Raw genomic sequence first — 21,030 nt, 5'->3', positions numbered from 1 at the left:
GAAGGAGGAGGAAGAGGAGGAGGAGGAAGAGGAAGGGCGGCCGCCGCCGCCGCTCGCCCTCCTCTCCCCCCTCGCGGTGCACGCCGGGCGGCGGGCGGCCATGTCGGGGCTGTGGAGCTGGCGGCGCCTGAGCGCCCCGGCCCGCCCGCAGGTCTGTGCGCGGCGAAAGGCTGATTTGGTTTATTTTTGTGCCTTGTGACTGTAATTCTCTGCTTTTCTTCCAGCCGGGGCTTGGCGCTGAGGGCGCTGGGTGAAGGTGCAGCGAGCCCCTCGCAGCTGGCTCCGGAGCGGGGTGCCCCTGAGCCGTGGGTGCAGCACGGGGCTCGCTGCTGGGTTGCCTTTGGTACCTCAGTGCTCCCACCCCAAACCTGCTCCCTGCTGCAGGTGGGAGTCCCTGTCCACCTCCTCATCACCCCGCTCGTGTTTCTGCAGTTGCAGCTCGCTCTGGTTGCCCTACCACTGAGGGAAGATGCCCCACAGTTGTATGCCCTGGCTGGGGTGTGGGTGTTAGGTGTGAGACCACATTGACAAGTCACGGCTGTCTGCTTCTCAGAGAAATGAATATGGGGCAGAAAATCCTTTGGACACGCTGGCCAGCCTGGTTGTGACAAAACGCTGATACAACTTTCCTAGCTGGTGGTCACAGGGGACTAACTCAGCGAGTCTCTGTTCAGCCCCTGCAGGCTGGGTGTTTGCATTCTCCCAGCGTGTTCTCCAATCACTGTGATTGGCAGTAATTACCAAATGAATGCTCATTACTTAATCATTTCTGAGTGAAATTCTCCAGTCAGTCAAGAGCAGTTGGAGAAATGTGTTTCAAAAGAAATCTATTTCTTACAACAGCTGTACTGTCTTGTGTGACAGCCCCACTGATGTTTGTCCTCTCTCCCCCGAGGAGAAACGTGGATGTCGGAAGTTTAAAAATGAATATACATCAAACATTAGAAATGTTTTTCTTTCTTTAAAGAGAGTGGAGCAAGCCTCTGAGTATGCCATCGCTGAAGCTTTTTCCTTTCAAGAGCCAAGGTATCTACAAGGGCTGTGTGGTCCTGTGATGAGGTTGGAAACTGTGGAACAGCTGCAAGATCATGATGAGGCCTGTAAGGAAGGTGAGATGAAATACTGCTTGCCACAAGCTGCCTAAACGAACTCTTCTTGGTCCAGCACTGTGGTTCTGGTCTGAACAGGCTGTTACAAAGCTGCAGACCAAAAGAAACAGTTCGCAGTAAGACAGATTGGAGCCTTTCATCTAAGGGACAAAGGCATAAAAGAAAATTTGGTGGAGTTCAGGGGAGATCTTAATTAGCGTACCTGAGAGAACGATGAACTCCTTGTCTCCTGGAAGTGTCAGGTCAAGACAAGGATGAATACTGTCTTTGAAGATGTGGTCAAACACAAGTTGCTGGGCATCAGGAAACTGGATGAAATTACCTGACAGATTTTTGACAGCAGGACAGATGTGAAAATGGGGTGACCCTGTGTAACTTTCGCATCTGTGAATAATGGTGTGGTTTTCCTTTGATTCTCATGCAAAACTTTCCTTGCCAATTAGCTAACTAAATATTCCCTTTGTAATGTCTGCAGCCACAAGTGCTTACTGAAATTTGAAAGTAAAACTGTAATACATTTTAAAAAATAATTTGATTTCCCATCCATGCAAGAAATATATCTGCAGTATAGGAGATAGAATTTTAAAAACAGAGTTAACTATTCTTTTATAACTCAACGCTGAGCTGTACAGAAAGAAATGAAGACAAATCTCCCAAGTGCATCCTCTTCAAAACAAGAGGTCAGCTTTTTAACTTGTAAGCAACAGCAGTTCAACTAATAGCACAGAGCACACATATCTGCTTACCATGCACTGTCTGAATACATTATGCAGCATAGTGGCTCAAAAGGAGCTGTCTTTGCAGTTGCTGGAGAAGTTGCTTGCTTTTTCCTCATGATTCTTTATTATTTTTGTTTGTCCTTTTCTGCTAGTGTTTCCCTTTTTGTATTTGCCAGTCCCTCAGGATTGTTACAAGCACAAATGAAAGTGTTTTATCTGGAGTCCATTATTATAGTACTTAATGGCATTATCTGCACATACTCCATTTTGCAAAGAAAGGTATGGATAAGAGAAGTGCTAGAACTCATTTATGCCAGTTATGAGGAGCTCACATTTCACAGTCAAAAAAGTAACTCCATTCCCAAGTGATAAGTTGTTTTTCTCTCTTCTTTTTCGTATCAGATATACTTCCTTGCTCCTAGGCTGGCCTGAGAGATTATAGAGAACAAAAGTGATTTGAAGGACAATAAACATCAAATTTATGTTTTCTTAAAAAAAAAAAAAAAAAAGTTTAGAAACACTTTACTGCCTTAGAAATACCAGGACTCATTGGGAATATCTTAATTTTTGTTAGAACTAGAGCTTTGAGCAGCTGTTTGTCCTGTCTGAGGGCTGTGTGCCTTCACAGGGCTGACTTGCCTTGCAGTGGCTGACGAGATCCCCACTCTTTGCCCATCCTTGCTGCATGGATGCCTCAGCTTCTTGTAGGAGCGCTCCCGATGCCTTACGGTTTGCAGTGTTCTGCTTCAGGAACAGCTTGGCTACCCATTCAGCAAGTCTAGGTGGGTTGTTGAGGCAGCAGTCACATTAGCTGTCCCTGCTCTTGAGTAGGAGCTCTGAAAAAGGAGTTTTTGCATTTTTCTGCAGAAAAGCATGGAGAATTTGCAAATAAAGTCCACAAAAGGACTTCATACCCAGTTGTGTATTAGGCATCTATCTCACTGAGTAGTAGCAAATCCATCGTGGGTGAATTCCTGTAGTTACATCTTCTGACTGCAGGTAGTCCCTGCTGAAGCTTGCCCTGTGGCAGATTTTTAACGTAGGCTTCCCAGTAGTTACTAGAGCTGTGGTACTTGCAAAGGTTAACCTGTGTGCTTGAAGCTTACATTTGGCCAAACAGTGATTCTTTTTGTATTGAACATAACGACAACCCTGGCTGTACATGTGGAAAGTGTACATATCTTAAGTGTCTGCAAGTGCAGTGGTGAAACATTTAAAAGCTATCTGAGTTATGAATTGCTTCCTATGAATTTCATCTCCTTGATAAATGCTTTGATAATCAAGAGTGCTCTAAATGTCCAAAGAATCTTGTGGAAAAAATTAGGTGGAAAAGAATTTATTTGTGACCTATATGAGAGGGAAAAAGTTTGCCACCTTCTCTTCCTGTTCTTTTATAGATCAGGAAGACGAGAACAGAATTATTACCCCTAGTCCATTTTATGTTGCAGATCAGCTTTCAGTCATTTTAGAACGTCTTTCCTGCATGTGATATAACCATCCCAAAGACAGAGTCATGCTAGTTTACACTTAGGCATATATTTTTAAAGCTAGTAAAGTCATCATCAGTCTCTTTCCTTGTGATAGCCCAAGAGCTGCTCAGTAGCTGGATGAAGTCCAAACTGCAACTGGAGCTGATGAGTGATGGAGAAGCTGAAGCTGGCTCTGTCCTCCTGGAAGATCCTTCTCCAGCCACTCCGAAGTACGAGCGGTTTGATGGTGAGAGCACAACAAAGCCCTTCTTGGCTCCCTTTCTGAGCACGTGCTGGGGAATGGAGACAGGCCTTGTGGCTTGTTGGGCTGACAGGTACAAGTCTCTGAGGCCAGGGGAGTGGGCTCTGTGAAAACAAGATTACAGATGAAGATTTTTGTCCCCAGCTCTGACAGCAGCTTGCTGTAGGGCTGCACAAACATCTGTCGCCTCCCTTTGTAAAGGAAATTTTATTTCTGCTGCTTTTGGGTATGCGTGAGGCCTGTCAAATTTATACAGCAATTTGAGATGCTCAGAGGCAAGGCAGTAAAAAAAATGGACAAAATGTCATTGCTGCTCTAGTGTGTTCAATGGGAGACTGATTAAGACTCTTTGGGGATACATGGAGTGCAGTCACTGTGTCTGCTTTCATCAGGAATGCATTCACAGGCTGGGAAAGTGATCCCTTTAATTACGTTAGGCTTTGTGATCTGAGACAGGGGTTTACTCATTTCAGACGAGCTTGAGCTGATCTGAGTTCCTCCTTTCAGACTTGTGCAGCTCTCTGGAACATGAGTTGGAAAGTTCTTCTGCCCAAGAATACCTACAGCATCTTTTGCAGAGCGAAGCTGTGAACTGCAGGATACTGGCAGACCTTCGGCTTGAAGATACAGAAGGAAGACAAAAATTTGCAGATCCCCGAATAACCATGGAGCTCAGACACAAGCAGGTGTGCAGGCAGGGCAGCACAGTTAAAAGAAATAAGATGGAGGATTATAGGATTAGGGTAAATGCTCAGTGATACCTTCCCCGTGTTCTCTCCCAGCCTGCAGTAATCCCTGACTTGCAGGCAAATACCCTAGGATACTCTTCCAAGGTTTAGCTGAAAAGTTACTGTTCCCACTTGTGTTATCCATTCACAGTAGCTTGCATGGGAAGCTTTTGCTGTTGAGGTGAACTTCCACTCTTTCATCTTTTCAAGTTTTGCCCCTGTCTGAAGACTGACAGGAAAAGCCACCAGGCCCTCAGCTCTGAGTTTGCACCCACCCCATAACGTTGATTTAACCCCACTCTCCTAACTGGAGTTTTTTGCTGGTCAGAAAACAAAACCAATCCAGTCAGTGATAGCTACAGAGAGGGTTGCATGCTTCCCACCCTGTCAATCTACAACAAACCTCAAATCCTTCAGCTTTTGGCACCTGCACTGACTTGTGCTGATTTCTTCCTTCCCAGGTGAAAGAAAATCGACTGAGGCGTCAGAAGGCGTTAGAGCTGCAGAGGCAAGAAGAGGCCCTGAAGAAATCCATTCTGTCTGAGGCCAAGCTCCAAATACAGGAGGAGGACAGAAGGAAGGCCCTGAAGGCCAAGATGGAAGAGGAGGAGATCCAGAGGGAAATGGTGAAGCTGCGAAAGGAAATGGCTGAGAAGAGGCAAACCATGGCAGAAGCACGGAGAATGTAAGAGGGAGAGAGGGGCATGGAAGGCACCGTGGGGAAGAACAACTTCTCTTATTAGCTCCTTTTGGTAAACATTAAGAGGAATAGTAGTCCCAAAGGAAACATTTCCTGTCTCCAAACTCTCCCCAAACCTTTTACTCCTTTGTTGCTGACTTCAGTGGCAGAATTTCATTAGGCAACAGGCTAAAGATGTTAGATTTCCTTTAGCCATTAGCAGTAGGTACACGCAGTCACAGAAGTAGGAGCATGCGTGCACCACTGTGTGTTCTCTCCAACTCTGTGGCCACATCCAGCCTTACCAGTGTTTAATACAGCATGAAAACCGGTGCACTGAAGAAAATGCATGAAATTGCAATGAAAACGCTGGCCAGCCTGGAATAGTCTATGTTGAACGTCTATCACTTAATAGATTTCCTCTCCTGTGGGAGAATAAAGTGCGCTGTTGGCTAAGAATTCTGCAGAGAGACGCTCTTTGCTTCTGCTGAGCTTGGATTGCCAGAGAGATGTGACTTGTAGGGATGCCATTTATTTACTTAGGCAGCCCTAAGATCCTAAATCTTCTCATGCGAGAGGATTTATTGAAATTTATTGAAATGTGGCTGTTCTCTAGGAAGGCTAACTTAAGTAATCAGCAGCTTTCTAGAGGTCATTCTCTGAGGATTGGCAAAAAAAGGGAGTGAGGTCTGAACTACAGTAATTTCCTTATTGCTTAGATCTTGATGTTTGCTTACTTTCCAGGGAGGGGAAGAGACAAGAAGAAAGCCAGAAGGCAGCAATGCAGGAGGTATCTATTACTGTGTCGCCACCCCTGTACCTGAAGAAAGAAGAGCAAGAAAAGGAGAAACAGAGAAAGGCTCAGGAGCTGCTGATCAAAATTCACACCAACAAACAGAGAGTAAGCATCACCGTGCTTTTATCTGAGACTCTGAACTACCTGCCCTCAGGTACTGTTTGCAAAATGGAAGTAAAAAATCCTAGTTTTCATTTTTCTTTTCCTTTTTCTAAGCTCTCCTCGTGATATTAGGAAAGTAGAAAAGCAGGCCAAGAAGTATATTGTAAGACTAGGAGTGAAGAATCTGGAGACACCATACCCAGTCTGGGTCTCAGGTGTACCCAAAGTGAAGATGTCACTTCCAGTTGCAAACACAAAGGCTTCTGCAGCTGAGGAACAGGCGGATGTACAGAGGCAGCAGCTGTAGAGCAAGATTTGCTTTCCCCTGAGGAAGGAAGTGGGGAGGGAGAGAGTGGCACTGTGTATATGGGAAGATATTTGAAGGTTGCCTTGAAGACCCTGGGACAGGAGCAGGGACAGGAAAGAGAAGTGCTGAGGGCCTGGGCTGAATTCTGAGTTGTCTCCACACGTTGAAGTATGCCAGTATACACACAGCAACAGGTTCCTTGAGCATCCACTCCCACCAGCTATAGGGGAATATTCGATGAGACTGCAACAGCACAGGACAAAAGATGTAGCCTTTAGTAATTCCTAATAGGAAACTAATTCTTTTTCCCTGGATTTTGACTGTTACTCCCCTGGTTTTGAAAAACAGCACAAGAGCAGTGCTCTGAAGGGAAATAAAACCACAAGTTTCCTGGAGTCCTGAACCCACCTACCTGTTATTGGGAGATTAAGCTGGAGAAGCTGGTTGGGTGAAAACAGTAACTGGTTTTACTGGTAGTTAAACTGTAAGGGAGCTTCCCATCAATCAACTGCTCTCCATTTCTCACCACTAGGGTATCTAAAGGTGGGGATTTTCCCTTTTTCTCACCCTGAGAGTTTACAGAAGTAAGAGAGATTCCACCTATTCATTTCTGATGCTGCAGCCAGCTCTGGGTTAAACGTGTTGCATCAAATCCTTACAGTTAAAGAGAGCTTTTTGTACTGAATGATCCTATATGGGCGGTTTCAGCAAAGGGAATAAACTTCCCTGTGTGCAGTATGTGTACCATCCATCATGTAATGTTTTTTAATTAACAAAACAGTCATCATTAACGCCTACTTCTCTACATCTAGACATTTTTTTCCCCCATCGAAGAATTTCAGCTTTAATGGTGATTCTCCCCTGGCTCACTGCATCTCCCCAGGCTGCTGGATGTGAGCTTGGCTACTGTTTAGCAGCCCACGACCTCTTTCCAGCCCAGTCTAAGCTGTGCAGATAAGCCTAAAGGAAGCCGCGGAACAATTTAGAGCTGGCGTAATGCGAAAAGCCGCAGCTTAGCCGAGCTAAGCAATGGTGACATTGATTATTTTCTTAAAGCAGAAAGAAATAGCTAATGCGTTGACATTTTGTCCTTTTTTGTAAGTTTTCATTTGGAGATTTCAGTGACCGAGAGGAATGCAATTATTACAAGGCATTATCACAAAAGGGGGACAGCTGAGTCCTGTGAGTTGACCCACTTGGAGGATCAAAATGCACAGCGTCTGCAGTGGCAGGGCTAGAATTATGGGGTAGATTAGATAGCAAATTGCTGTTCTGTACAATGTAAATCACTCCCAGAGGCAGCGAGTCTAATTACACAATAGGGGAATGGTTTGGCTTCCTACTGGAACGAAGGTGAGCTCGGGTCACGTCATAAATTCACACTGGGAAGTGTCTTGAGTTTTGTCTAAGTTGAAAAAAAATCAGCAACTGGTCCATGGAGCTGTTTGTTAACTCTTCTCCACGGAAGTGCCCTTGTTTATAAAATCTTAGGTGTTTCCCAGATTTTGAAACACCTTCCTTAACTCTAGAAACTGTTCCTGTATTCCTCATACCTTTTATTCCTTATTATACTTGGTGAAGTGAGCATGTTTCACTCAAAAGCATGGAACCCCATGGTGTTCTCTTTCTAGCCTGCCTTTTGCAGAAGGCTGCCTTTGCTCTGCATTATTTTATTTTACCTTCAAGGCATCTGTAGAAAGTGGGGATTCTAAAAAGAGCCTCAAAAGCAAAAGTCAGATAAGGGGGATGGTGGAGAGGATTGGCGTTTGTGTTGGACTGTACCTGACTCATTGGTTTTCTGAAACTCTCCCATGCAGTGCCTGCAGCGACATTTCTCTGCTTGGTTCAAACTCGTTCTGGAACACAGAATTCAAATGGGGAAAGCCAGAGCCCTGGCTGACTGGAAATGCCAGCTGAAGGCCCTGCGAGCCTGGAGAAACTATACTTGGACCCAGAAAGTACAGCAGGAGACGCAGCAATTGGAAGACCATCTCCAAGACCAAAACAGGTAGTGACCCTGCACTGTGAAATTCCTCCTACCGCAGCAGTACTCTGCGTGTGATCAGAGGGTTGTAAAAAAGGGGCTTGCTAGTTAGCCAGCAGGAGGAAAACAGAAGCTTTTTGAGAAAATTGTTACATCGCCTACAGTTTGATGGAGGCCTTTTGGCACAGATGAAAAGGAGGAAAGAGAAACTAGAGCTTTAGCACTTCCCAGCAAGCCTGCAACTCTCTCTCTAGGTATTTTCTCTAGGAATCTCATTTTGGCTTGCTCTGGGCCCCAGATAATAGGAGGGTATCTCCTGCTTCAGTAGTATTACAGCTGTTTTGACCAGTCCCTTTCATTAAACCTGTTGGATAAATCCCCCGTCTCTGCCTTCCCAATCCTCCTTGGCGAAACACTACAGCTTTGGAGGGCCTCCAGAGCTGAACAACAAAAAGACCTGGGAAGTTATGGGGCCTCATGCTATGGCCTGGATTGCTGTGCTTGATGGAGTTGTTTCAGGCAGGCTTGGACAGAAGCCTCACTCCTATCGTAACGAAAGTGCTTTCTCCTTCAGGAAAACCCAGCTGTCCGCAGAGCATAATCGGCGGCGGCTCCTGCGCTGCTGCTTTCTAGCATGGCAGCGCTGGAGCCAAGCAGAGACAGAGAAGCGAGAGCTGCAGCTCAAGAGGGAGGAGACAAAGAGGAAGATGGCACAGCTGCTGGAGGCGGTGTCACTGGGGAAGGGTGGCCTGGACGGGCCACAGGAGGCAGAAGTAAACCAGCATCAAGTTTTGCAGCATGACAAGGTAAAGCCTTCCATGCAGCTTTGTCCATCGGCATCCCAGGAATCTCACAGAGTGCTTTCGTGACCTCCAAAATAAAGAGCAGAGGAAGTTTGTTTTTTTTTTTTGCCTAGGGTGAACCCCAAATATCTGCCTACTGTTCAGGAGGGTAGCTGTTAAAGAGCAGAGGTAACCGTGAAGCACAGTGGATGAGTTTTAAAAATAAAATGATCTCTTCCGCTGCCAGAGAACAACCCTTCATGTACTCTTGAGTCGCAATGAGCGTCCCACCCCCAGATCACTTCTGCTGAGAGATTAGTTACATCTTTGATGCCTGCTTAGAATAACGTTCGACTGCATGACGAGATTTTGTCATGGCAGTGCAGCTCTCTGGCTTTTCAGAAGTGGGGGGGGAAAGCTGTCAGGGGATAGCTTGGGATAATGCACATCACAAGGAGGTAGGAGAATCAGGATGCTTCTTGAAATTGTCTCTTGTCAGAGCCTGCCTTTCTTTTCCGTCTATAAAACCTGTAGAACAGCACCCAATATGAGAGCTCATACATCCTGACATGCATATTCCAGTTCAAGCTTTTCATTTGCTTAAGTGTCAGTGAAAGTTGATTTCCTGTTGTGCTTAAATCATCCTAGACGGCTTGTACTTGCCTTCAGCTGTGGGGGAAAAACTCGTGCTGGAAGGATGGGACTGAATTTGGAGTTTGACCTGGGAATCAGAAAGCAGAGCTGGCATCTGATGCCTCTTCTGAGAAAAAAAAAAAAGAGGGTGTCAGAGAAGGCACAGCCTGACTGCCCACTGTGCACCAGTTTCATGGTAATACTCGACCTAAGCTGGAGAAGAGGCAAGAAAGCAGCCCTTTGTAGACTGTTCTACCATCTGAAAAGAGGCTGTCCAGTAGATCAGCCTTGTAGACCACTTGTATTTCATTTTCAACAACTGTTTTTCTTTTATTCTCAGTCTGAGCATTGCATAGGAACAACAGAGTCCAAAAGGGAGTGTGGTAATCCTTGAGAGATGAGCTAACCCCTGAGAAATGAACTGTCCTGTGCTCCCTGACAGAATGGTTGGGATAATATGCCTGCCAGAGCTCTTGCCTGATCAGGATTTTCTCCTCCCAGGGAAATGGCACACAGCTTCGTAACAGTTTTTTCCCAACACCCTGCCAATTATGCGCATAACTGGGTCCCTCCGCCTTGGCTGGGAACTGGATGAAGATTGTGGAGCTGAGATTGCCCTACTTTTCAGGCCCCTCACTAGATTTTTCATTCAAGAAACACTTATTAATGTGGAAAGGGCAAAAGAGAGCTTGATTTCAATTAATGCCAGATCTTCCTTTTTCTTTTTTTTTCTTTCCCAGCCAACTGAAACACGCCTCATACAGGAAGAACCTGACCAGACCAGGGACCGCTCTCGTTGGGATGCTGCTCACACATCTCATTCCAACAGAAAACCTAAATTTGCCTGGCAGATCACCCTAAAACATGCAGCCCTGAATGCCCAGGACCAGGCTATGTACAAGAATCAAATAGCCACACTCCCCCAGCAGTTTCAGGCACCCAGCCCCAGGACAACCCCTGCTTATGGTAGCTGTTTTGAGCACCGCTACGCCTTCCAGCAACGTCTGATCGAGGAGCAGAGGCAGCAGCTTCAGAAACAGCAAGAGCTGATCCTTGAACTGCAGGAAAATCAGAGGCTGAGCAGAGCAAAAGAAGAGGCAGCACAAGCCATGGCAGTGACCCAGGCACTTAACAACTCTACCTCACAAACCAGGGAGTTAAAAACGGAGAGCAGAAAACCATCCAAGTGCAATGCCACCCCTTTGAGGTATAAGCCCCCTTGGTAGAGCAGGATCAGGTAGTCATCATCTCTCATTTCTACCCAAGTTGAGCCAGAATTTGCCAGGAACCCTTTCAGTCATACTAGTGCTATCTGCTGTGCCTCTTACCTGTGGCCTAGCCTCAAAGGTAGCGTTGGTCTCGCCACAGTTCTCATCCTCTGTGTTTTGCGTTGACTTGACACCACGTGATCCATGCAGAGCCCACTTAGAAACAACAGCACTGGAGTGTTACCCGTAATAGCAGCAGGGATTTAGTTAGGAAAAAAAGAGAGAAACTGTCATACTCTGTATTTAACAACATGCAGCAGCTCAGGGTACTCATCTTCTTTGTAAGGATGCATTGTTAATCCCGTTTTGGGCAGAACAATGAAAATGTAGCACAGTGAAGGGTAGAAACTACAAGGCCTGTTTCACAGTCTCAGGTAGTAGGTGTGAGACATGGTTTGACCAAGCTCATTGATTGATGTCTTCACTCTTCCTTTTCACAGCCTGCCTCTTTCTCACAGGTCCCAGAACACCAGGGCAGTGACGCAAGGCAGGAGGCCCTCCACCCAGCTGACCTCAGCTCATCCCATACTGAAAGGTATTGTTCTTGGTAGCAAAGACTGTGCCAGACCACTTTCCTCAACAGCTCATCTGGAAACTTCTCTTTCTTTGCCTCAGACCAGTGCTATGAGAGAGTGAGTTGTTTTCATGGCCACGTCAGGCATCTGTACAACCTTGGCCACTGCAAGCACCCCAAGTCGGTGCTCAGGACGCTGTGGTAGCCATTACTCCTAACACTTGTGACTGTTTCTGGTGTGACAAGAAGCTCTACAGCTCGTTTTGCTGTCAGTTTTACTCCTGTCATTGCCTATCCAATCAACACTTACACTGACTGCTCATTTTCCTACCTTTGACAGAGGTATTGAGATTTCCAAGAGAATGAAGTGCTTACCCAAGGTTTTGTGAGTGTGAGACAACAGCAGGTAGGCTGGGGAAGGAGCTCCAGATCCTTCCCATCTGTGAGGTAGCTCCCCTTCTCTAGCCATGCTAGAGCAGCAAATGCACATTAAACATGGAAAGCAGCCTTGTCACAGGGTAAATTAGGATCAGGTTCTGCTATATCCCTAGTTTATAGTCTTCTGTATCAACCTAGGGGGAATCACAGCCTGCAGAAAAGACTGGGAGGTGATCGTGGTGATGTTTTATGAGTCTTGGGATCACCAGAGCTTGTTGGCCCTGATTGCTGTGCATTAATAGATCCCTTTCATTAACTGACTGTGTTCAGCTCCCACGCTACCTAGTACGAGCCATCACTCACTGATTGCCTGAGCTCTGTACAGCTTGGGGACAGTAAGAGTATTTTCAGAGCACTCAAGTGCTTTTCCTTGAAGATCCCTAAGTAGTTCAGTGCAAAGTCATCTCAAGATGATTTTCCCTTGGCAGAGAATCCTGGCACAGCTGAAAGGGGAAAAAGAACTTGAGGAAACCTATTGTGGTCAAAGCAATTAAATGCCCCTCCATTTATGGATGACTCCAGCCTGTGCTTTGTTTGTGACTTCAAGAGAAGTAAGCACAGCTTCTCAGGTCCGCTGTGTATTCTGTGAGGTCAGACCAACACCTTCAGAGACAGCCAGCAAGATTGCAGCATTGCAAGTTGGCTCCCCAAAGCAGCATTAAGTAGTAGTTTCTCGCTAAAGGGACCAAGTTCCTGTGTGTCACCATGGCAGGGATGTCTTTCATCCTGAAGTCACTCTTAAAATAAACAGCTGGGGCTTCCTGGAGACCTCATCGTGATGGTTGCTAAAACAGGTGCCCTGAGCCTCAGCACTCAGTCAAGGGGATAAAGAGATAAAACTTCTGGACACAGCTCCTTTTATAATCCAGGCTGCGACTGTCAACCAAGGAGGGTGGAGTGAATCTAACCAGGGCAGTCCTGAGTCTTAAAATGGAGTTTGTGGGTTCCTCGTTTGTGAAACTGCCAGCCATAAGAGGCAGCAGAGGGGACCTGGCAGCAGAGAGAAGGGGTCACCCTTCCCGTTCACCAAACTTGTGCCGTTATCCTATAGCTCATTTGCACTAAGCCTTATGTCCTTCTGTTGTTTCCACTTCTGTAGCTATGGAGGAGAGAGCGATTCAGCGGGCAGAACGGAGGAGGAAATTAGAAGAAGCCAAACAACAAAGAGAAGAGGAGAAACTGGTAAGGACAGCGGAAAATGAAACAAAGACTCTCTCATGCTATTCCAGTCATAAGAAATGCTATTTTAACACCATGAAGTTGTGAACCAAGAAGAGGCTCTTTAGCCAAATGAGGAGTTTTGTGGCTTGTGAGAAAGCAGATGCCCAGCGTACATCAAAAAATGACCCCACTGGCCCTGCCATATCACAGACAGACATTTCTTGTTGATGCTTGCTGCTACAACTCTAGAAGCAGCTTCCCTTACCACCCCTCCACCACCTCTTTCACGCCTACCTCATGGCTGTGACTGTCATTGCCAAGGATGGGAAGAGTGGAATTGAAATCCACCTGACTGGACCTAGCACATGTTGGGTTTTCCCTCTCCTGTCTGGTCAGGTCACGTGCAGCTTGAGGACGTCCAGCCTGACCTAGTAAAAATGCTGTATCTCGGTTTCTAGCAAATCTCTTCTGAAAAGGGAAGATATTGACAATATTTGCGTAGTTCATATAGACATTCTGTGATATGCATCAAGCAGGAGCCTTCTTAGCTTACGGCGTTAATCTGTTACCGAGAACGTCAATACTAATTTGCATTAGGATTAGAAAGCTCAGAACTGGGGTCCTAAAATAATCAGTGTTTCTCCTCCAAGGAAGAAGGATGTGCATGCATACTAGGAAGCTTAAACAAACCTTAGAGAACACTTCAACCATAGGGTGAGCAGACAAGCGTTAGGTTAGGTTTCCTCAGCTACTGCTGCCATGATTATAGAGACTGGAAGAAGCACAGTCATTATAATCATGCATTGTCATGTGGGTTTTTGGCCTTTGATGCATACACCAAGAACTAGAACTTTGTGGAATGAAAGCAGGTTGAGGTTTGCAAGGGGAATAGGGGAACGTTCAGAGAAGGATTTTGTATTTACACATATATCCACGTATATCCAGTGCTGAAGTAAAACAGCTTCTTTGGTCTTCAGTAGTTGGGGAAAAACATATGTGAGCACCTGTAATGCTCTTTAACATGCAGATGTAAAACTTCAGAGCAGAGCCCAGTGGTTGAGTACTTATTTAAGCAATCATGTTATCAATAAATAACCTGGGGTACGCTTTTAAGTGTTTTAGTAGAAGAGCAGGTAAGTACTGTAACTTAGGGCAAAGAAAGATGGCCATATATAAGTAGAAGAAAGCACACGCCCTCCTCCCGTTCTCTTCCACAGTTCATTGTTCAGTGCAGATCATGTCTAGTATGTGACAGTCTGCTTCCTTCTGAAGTTTCAGGTTCTGGTCAATACTAGAATTCTGCTTGTCTGGGAAAATTTAGAGGCCTGTGTTCTCCAAAAAGGCCACATAGACTGGACTAAATTTTATCTTCCTCCATTTTCTCCATTTCAAGGCCCAGATGAAAGCTGAAGAAGAAGCACGTCAGAAGAGGGAGGCTGAGGAAAAGGAAGCTCAGCAGGCGAAAAGACGGGAGGAGAGGAGGCTACAGAAGCAGGTGCCCTAACACTCCAGCTGTCTCCCCCACCTAACAGGGATAGGAAAGAGGAGCCGTTACCTGCTAACACTGAGGCAGCAGCCAGGGCTGTGAACTGAAGGTCCTTGTTAGCAGAGTTCCACTCCACAGCACCAGCTGTATCAGCTCACCACCTCCCCCTTTTTTAGGGACAGTAGTAAAAGGGCTGTGGCCTGAACGTGCTGTGAAGCGTGTACTGTCCCCGTCTCAGCAGCAGGACTAGAGGCCCCAGCTGGTGGACATCCACTGCCGAGCTACAGTAGAGTAGAGTCAAGCTAGAGTACAGTATCCTCTTCCAGCATACACAGTGATACCAGTCACAAACACACAACTTAGCAGTAAACAAGCCCGAGAGATCTATGCAGGGCAACCTTCCAGCTGAAGAATTAGCAGCAGCCTCTCCTTGGAGCTAACAGTATCCAGCAGCCTAGGAATAGCCCCACGTCGTTCTTGTTACTTGCAAATGAGCTACACTAATAACCCAAATAGCACCACACTTGAAATCCTACTGGAATTTGACCTACAAGTGCTGTTCTACTTGCACTGAGTGTTTTAGGATGTTTGACCTTCATCTCTGAGTCTCAGTCAAAAATAATATTGAACAGTTATATAATACCCACATACCTTCCCTGCTATTTAAGCTAGGTTCCATGCATAAACTCAGAATCATTTCTGTACAGGTTTTCAATCTAATTTTATAGACGTAGAAAGCTACCCTACTTGAGCTCACCAAGGCACCCTTCCTCACGTGGATGAAGGCCTGTCAGAAGAAAGTTGTTGCCACATCAGCTCTGCTGGTAGCCACAGATGACAGGGACGGTGTGATAATAACACCAAACTGTGGTACTGAGGGAAGGCCATACATTCACACAGGGCCTACGAAAACAGGTTCTAATACACTGGGTCATGCCTGATCTGCACTGCTAATGATGATGCAGATCCCCATTTCCCACGAGATCAGGACCTTCAACTCCAATATGACAAGCTTAATGTTCGTTTCATGCAGGCTGAATTAAAAGTACTGCTCGTTGTATTGCAGAAAGAGCTGGAGAAGCAGAGGAGGCTGGAAAGAGAACAGGAGCTCCAGAAAAAGGCCAGAGATCACTATGAAAGCGTCCTGCTGAGAAAATTGGGAATGGTGCCATGGAAGAGGCTGAGAGAGCAAGCCAAGGAAAACTTGGTGGTAAGTGCTGAGGATAAAGGAAAGGACTGCCACCATGGGAGGAAGGGAAAAAGAATGGATGCAGAAGGTAGCACAAACCCTAATGGGCTCTTAAGCCGGGTAGAAATGGCAAAGCAAAAATTCTCCTTGCACACCCTGCCCTACATTAGTGCTTTAAATCAGCTCATCTGACAATAATCATGAAAGGTCATCAAAAACCCACAAGGGTGGCCTCCTCATTTACAGCTGATTAAGCAGGAACCAAGAGGACAGAGAAAGGAATGAATTTCAATCTAATGAGAAGTCATCTTTTGTTAGCCTACACTTGTCTGCAGTATTAACCGCCACTTGACTTGATGCCAGTAACACAGTGGGAGTTAGTTTAGTACGAAACAGCCAAAAAAATAAACTGAAATTTTATGATGTGAGCCTGCCAGTTCTTTTGCACCACAGCGAAGCTAATCAGATAATTCTAAGGCGTTGTATTTAGTAGTTAACCCCAGGCCATCACTCGGGCTTTCCTTCTGCCTGAAGTCAGTGCTGGAGCACAGTTGGCCACTGCTAGAGGTAAGGTGCCACAGGTGACAATCCAGGGATCTGTTCAGGCCTGGCCACGCCTTCAGTGCAGCAGAGCTAGTAGCTTCTGAGACCGTGACACACAAATATTGCTAATGAAACATTTCTGTACGTGAATGAGTTGGCATGCCTTATCAGAAGGAGACTAATGGCACTCAACTGTATCCCGAAAACGTAGCCAAAGCCCAAGGCTAAGCTGGCAAGCTTCCATTTAAGTCACTGGAGCTGCAGCTACTGAAGAGCTCAACTAAATGCACGCGGGCACCCGGCTGGGATGAACTAGGGGGAGAGCAGCTGCTCTGTAAGGCCGTCCTGCTGTTTAGCCCTAGGGAGCGGGTTGGACTGAACCATTAGGCCGTGCCTCTGCTCCATTCACAACAGGTCAAACCGCACGTCTAATTCAAAGGGATGGTCTCTAGGAGTTCCCTCTTTGTGCTAACTTAACGCTGTAAGGTATTCCAGCTGTCAGACACCTGCAATTTAGGGGCTCCCAGAAGCTGAGGTAATTTTCTAGCATAGCCAGCATTCAGTAGCTGAGGCTTATGTAGTTGCTAGTCCAGATAACGAGCTGCCTTCTCTCTGCTCTGCTCAGGTGGCCGAGAGGCACCACTGCCTGGGCCTGCAGAGGAAATGCCTGATGACTTGGCTCCAGCACACCAAGAGCAGCCTTTCGGAGAAGGTGTCTCGGGCTGAGGGCTTCCATTCCCACACGTTGCTCAGACAAAGCTTCAGGAACTGGCTAAAGGTTTGCCTGCACCCCAGTGGAGAAAACAATACCAGGGGAAGCCAGCCTCTGCCATGCTTTCCCTTCACCATCACTCTACACACGTACATGTACAGCCTAAACTTTGCTGGCTTGTTCTGTCCTTATTCCAGCACCACCCCATTCCCTTCCTTGGAGGCCTTCTTTCAGCTCTCCACCCTCCATCGTCCTCTGCAACCCAGAACACTCTCCTACATACTGTTCCCCACTTCCACATTCTTCCTTTTCCCTTGCTCCCTGCTGATTTTCTGCCACTATTGTCCCTGTTGTCCCCCACAGGCATCTTCCGTATGTGTTTATTGGGCTGGGGGTGGGAGAAAGAAGCCATTCTCACCTCGTTGTCTTCCTTCCCCAGTACAAGGATTATATGGCCAGTCTAGAAGAGAGAGCGAATACCCTCCGTGCAGCCTGCCTCAAAAGGAAGTTCTTCTGGGCATGGTTTGATCTGGTCATGGAGGAAAAAGACACCTTAAGGGAGAAACTGGCGATTGCTACTGAACATAGCAACAAGTGAGTGCATTCCCTTGCCAGCAGTTCTTTTTACTTGGGTCTAATTCTACCCCGTAAAATACTTTAGAGACTCTGCTCTTGACAGAGTGATGATCTGCTCCCCAGGAACATGTGAAATGGGTTATATGCTGCTGGTATTTTGTTTCTGTCACGTGCATAGACAACATCCGCATAGGTTATGGTAGAAATTTCCAAACAGCCTGGAAGAGGAAGTTTAGTCATATCCTTCATAGGACTTTTAAATCTGCTAAAAGAGAATACAGTGAAAGCTGCTAAGTGGCTGAAACTTTCTAAGCTGATTAGCAGATCTGGCTATGTAGCTTCTGCTAAAAGCTGCCTTAGGAAAACCTTTAAGTGCAATTATAACAAGCAGGAATTGTGCAGGAATTACACCGTATTGTTTTGTCTGCTGTGGATGATTTGGTTTACAAAGCCAAAGTTGATAAACTTAGAAACCCTACTTAGGGAATTTTGTGTTTTCTGCCATCATCAGCCTGGTTTGGCAGGCAGAACTAGAGCAGACAGTTCTATTGATCACAGCCGGAGCTGGATGCACTCGGTTCCTTGTCCCATGACTGCATTAGCTGTGCATTTTAACAGGAAGAGCTATTATCAAGGTTCAGCAGAAAACAAACCTGTTCACCTACCTGACCACGAAAGCACGTCAGCTGCACGCAGTCATGAGTAGGCTGTGCCTGTGCTATAACCCAAACAGGACGTGCAGCACCTCGAAGGAAGAATTAAATGAACTTCACCTCATGTGGGCTGTAATGAACCTGTTCTAGCTTGTTTAGTCCACAAGGTCAAAACAGGGCCTGGTTTAATCCAGCAAACCAGCAAAGTGGAGGAGGCAGGGAGAATTCAGCCCAGGAAGACTGTTGCTCCCTGTTGCTATATGGGAACCCGGGGCAAGGCACCTTTGGTGGGGTGCTAAAAGTCAGGTAAGAAATAGGGCCCAGCTGCCCGCCTCCCTGAGTAGTTGATCTGAGCCGAGCAAGTCTGCATTTTCCATTTGTGCTTCTCCTGAAGAAATTTTAGAGACTGCTTATTCTTTAAGAATGAAGCATTTTAGGGGAATTCCCTCTGAAATAGAAGTTATGCTTTGATTACCTGGCATGTTATGCATACATCTTTGTGTCATCACTTCGTTCTGTGCTTCCCTCTTTTCGTTTAGGAGACTCATGCTGAATGCATTCAAAGCTTGGAGGCAGTACCCGTTACTGATGAGAAAGGAAAGGGAGAGGGAGGAAAGGAGGAACCAGCTACGAAGGAGAGTAGCTGAAATTCTCCCCGACTTCCAAATATAACAGAAGAAACCAGCCAGACCAACCCAAGCGCATATGGAACCTACTTTGATGATTTCACTTTGACTTGAAGGGGCTCTTGCCCACAAGGTCCTCCTGGTGTGAGATCTCCACTGAGGTGTCTGGGACCTTTTTTTCATGCAGTGCTGCGGCACTGACACAAACATTCCTCCATCACAGGAGGCACAGAACTAAAGCGTACCTATTAAGCAGAAACCTGGTGCTTCTCTGGTGCCAGGACTCTGTAGGGCGACAGCTTGATCGTAGAGCAAACAGACTTCACTGTCAGCTGATCCCTGCTAACCCCTGCTGTGAACTTGGCCACCCAGAGAACAGCTTCTGGCTACCTGTGCCAGGGAAGCACAGATCAAAGAAGGTGAGGGAAGAGCCATTTATGCAAATCATATTTACTGACAGTCCAGGTTACAACATCACATACAGGCCATCTAAAACCTAGAATCTAAAACCTGGACACTTTTACATGGCGCAGGCTAGTTTACTGTGCTGGCCAGTTCACAAGCAGAGTGCTTTGATTTTGGGTACACGTGGTTATTCCAAATTCACAACCCTCTGGCTTCACATCCATCATTTAAACATTTCCCATGCTGGTCAACTGTAGTACTTAAAGATGGATTGTGCAAGTCTGTCTAAGCCCTTCTACTTGATCCAACACCACAAAAAAAAAAAAAAAAAAATATATATATATATATGTATGTATTTAAAGTGCTTTTACATAAGCTCAAACAGAAAAAGGTTTCCTCATGATTCTTGAGCCTTAACCTGCAGCACAGTGCAGATATAGTAATGCAGGGAAGGTACAGTGTGTCTTCTCTCAGCAATAGCATAAGGGAGGAATCTGGAGTCGCTTCCCCCTCACAAGATAGGCAAAGTTCTCTCCAAAAACGATTTGGCAGTATGGAGAGCACTTGGGCAATGCGAGGAAGATGACAGTTTACTGTTATCCATTGTACGGGATCATTTTTAAATCCTGTATATGCCTTGAAAGTTTCCAATAAACCCAAATCTGAAACGAGCACAGGTGAGTTTTCAGTGCGAAGGTGTCAGAAGCTGAGGCACTGGGCTGAAGTCCCGTACGGAGAGCTCACAGGGATCTGGCCAGAGGGCCTCCCCTCCCACACAAGCCAGGCCGTCCAGCAGACCCCAAGTGTCCTTCTGAACATCGTGTCATGCCCAGCTTGCCTCCCACCACAGCACCTGAACGTTTACCCTCTCCCCAGGGCTGCTTTACAGCCCTGACCAGCAGCAGGTCAGCCGAGCGCCTCATCCAAGCGCGGGGAGCTGAAGGTGCTGCGTGGCGTGTGGGCGAGCACAGACCATCTGGCTGCGGCAGGAGCAGATTGCGAGAGGAAGCGACAAGCTGAGGAAGGGCTGAGTAACTTGTCTTGCAGGGAGGAACAGGCAGCGCAGAAGAGGGGCAGATTTCGCAGAGGTATGCGCCAGAGAGGCTAGCAACAGGCTGAACACGGGCTGAAGCTCTGGCTACTCAGCAAGTCGGGGTGCACCAGTATAATGAGCTGCAGATTCTTCCCCCAACAACACCGCCACAGTTGGGCACTGTGTGCCCACTCAGCATCCACAGAAATAATGCTGCCTCTGTGGAGCACAGTTCACCCCTCAGGACTTACCATACAGTCAGCATTTTGCCTTTAAGAATGGGACTTTGTAATGCTCTCATCTTCCAGGGTTTTCTGTTATTCTTAGTACCTTTGACAGATTTTCCTATTAAGTTGCTCTTCTGCTGGATGGTTCCAGCAGCAAGAAGCCAGAAGATCCAGGAGGAGCTGTGCTCTGACACCCCTTTGCCCTTGCTATGGCTAATCCCATGCTAGCACAAAGCTGAAGCCTCAGCTTAAACCCAGCTGAAGGACAGAGATGGTGTTCAGGGATTATTCCTACATTCCTACCAACCTCAGTCCCAATCCAAGGGGAGATAAGCAGCCCCTTGGCTTCCCTGTTTAATCCCTACCTGGTGGAAACAACTCACCCCTCCTTGGCAGAAGCAAGGCTGTGCCCGATGATGCTGTTGACAGACTGTTGAGGACACCCCTAAAATCTGCAGCACGATGTTAGAGCTGCGCTAATGAAAGCTCCAGCAAACGGTTCCCAGCAGGAGGGTGACAAGCAAGAGGGTGACACGCGTCAGGCTGAGCAAACAGCTTCGGCCTGCAGCTGTTTGCTGGAGCATCCCTCCTGCTCGGTTAGATGCGGATGTTGGTGCCTTAGTGCTGGT

At 46.6% G+C, this 21,030-nt stretch overlaps 1 protein-coding gene across 2 annotated transcripts; it reads left to right on the top strand.

Moving 5' to 3' along the window:
- The first annotated feature begins 93 nt into the window (after positions 1 to 93).
- Positions 94 to 19,793, top strand: CCDC191 (coiled-coil domain containing 191). Of its 2 annotated transcripts, none has more exons than XM_082779221.1 (16): positions 94 to 151; positions 968 to 1,109; positions 3,413 to 3,544; positions 4,067 to 4,245; positions 4,749 to 4,972; positions 5,711 to 5,867; positions 7,989 to 8,179; positions 8,730 to 8,961; positions 10,311 to 10,777; positions 11,297 to 11,373; positions 12,890 to 12,972; positions 14,345 to 14,446; positions 15,504 to 15,647; positions 16,795 to 16,947; positions 17,321 to 17,475; positions 18,650 to 19,793. In XM_082779221.1, the coding sequence occupies exons 1-16, from the start codon at positions 101 to 103 to the stop codon at positions 18,780 to 18,782; spliced, it is 2,622 nt and encodes an 873-aa protein (XP_082635347.1). In that variant the 5' UTR covers positions 94 to 100; the 3' UTR covers positions 18,783 to 19,793. The 2 variants fall into 2 exon arrangements, with proteins under 2 accessions (XP_082635347.1, XP_082635346.1); XM_082779220.1 differs by having other exon boundaries at positions 11,279 to 11,373.
- The last annotated feature ends 1,237 nt before the right edge of the window (positions 19,794 to 21,030 follow it).

Source organism: Aythya marila (genome assembly GCF_965140915.1).
Source record: "Aythya marila genome assembly, chromosome: 1".
NCBI lineage: Eukaryota > Metazoa > Chordata > Aves > Anseriformes > Anatidae > Aythya > Aythya marila.
This window is presented reverse-complemented; position numbering and strand designations above follow the sequence as displayed.

Excerpts from the sequence above, each read along its gene's own strand:
- CCDC191 (XM_082779220.1), top strand. The coding sequence starts at position 101 with ATGTCGGGGCTGTGGAGCTGGCGGCGCCTGAGCGCCCCGGCCCGCCCG. Across the intron at positions 10,778-11,278 it reads TGCAATGCCACCCCTTTGAG|CCTGCCTCTTTCTCACAGGT; the intron begins GTATAAGCCCCC and ends TCCTTTTCACAG. Across the intron at positions 17,476-18,649 it reads GCTACTGAACATAGCAACAA|GAGACTCATGCTGAATGCAT; the intron begins GTGAGTGCATTC and ends CTTTTCGTTTAG.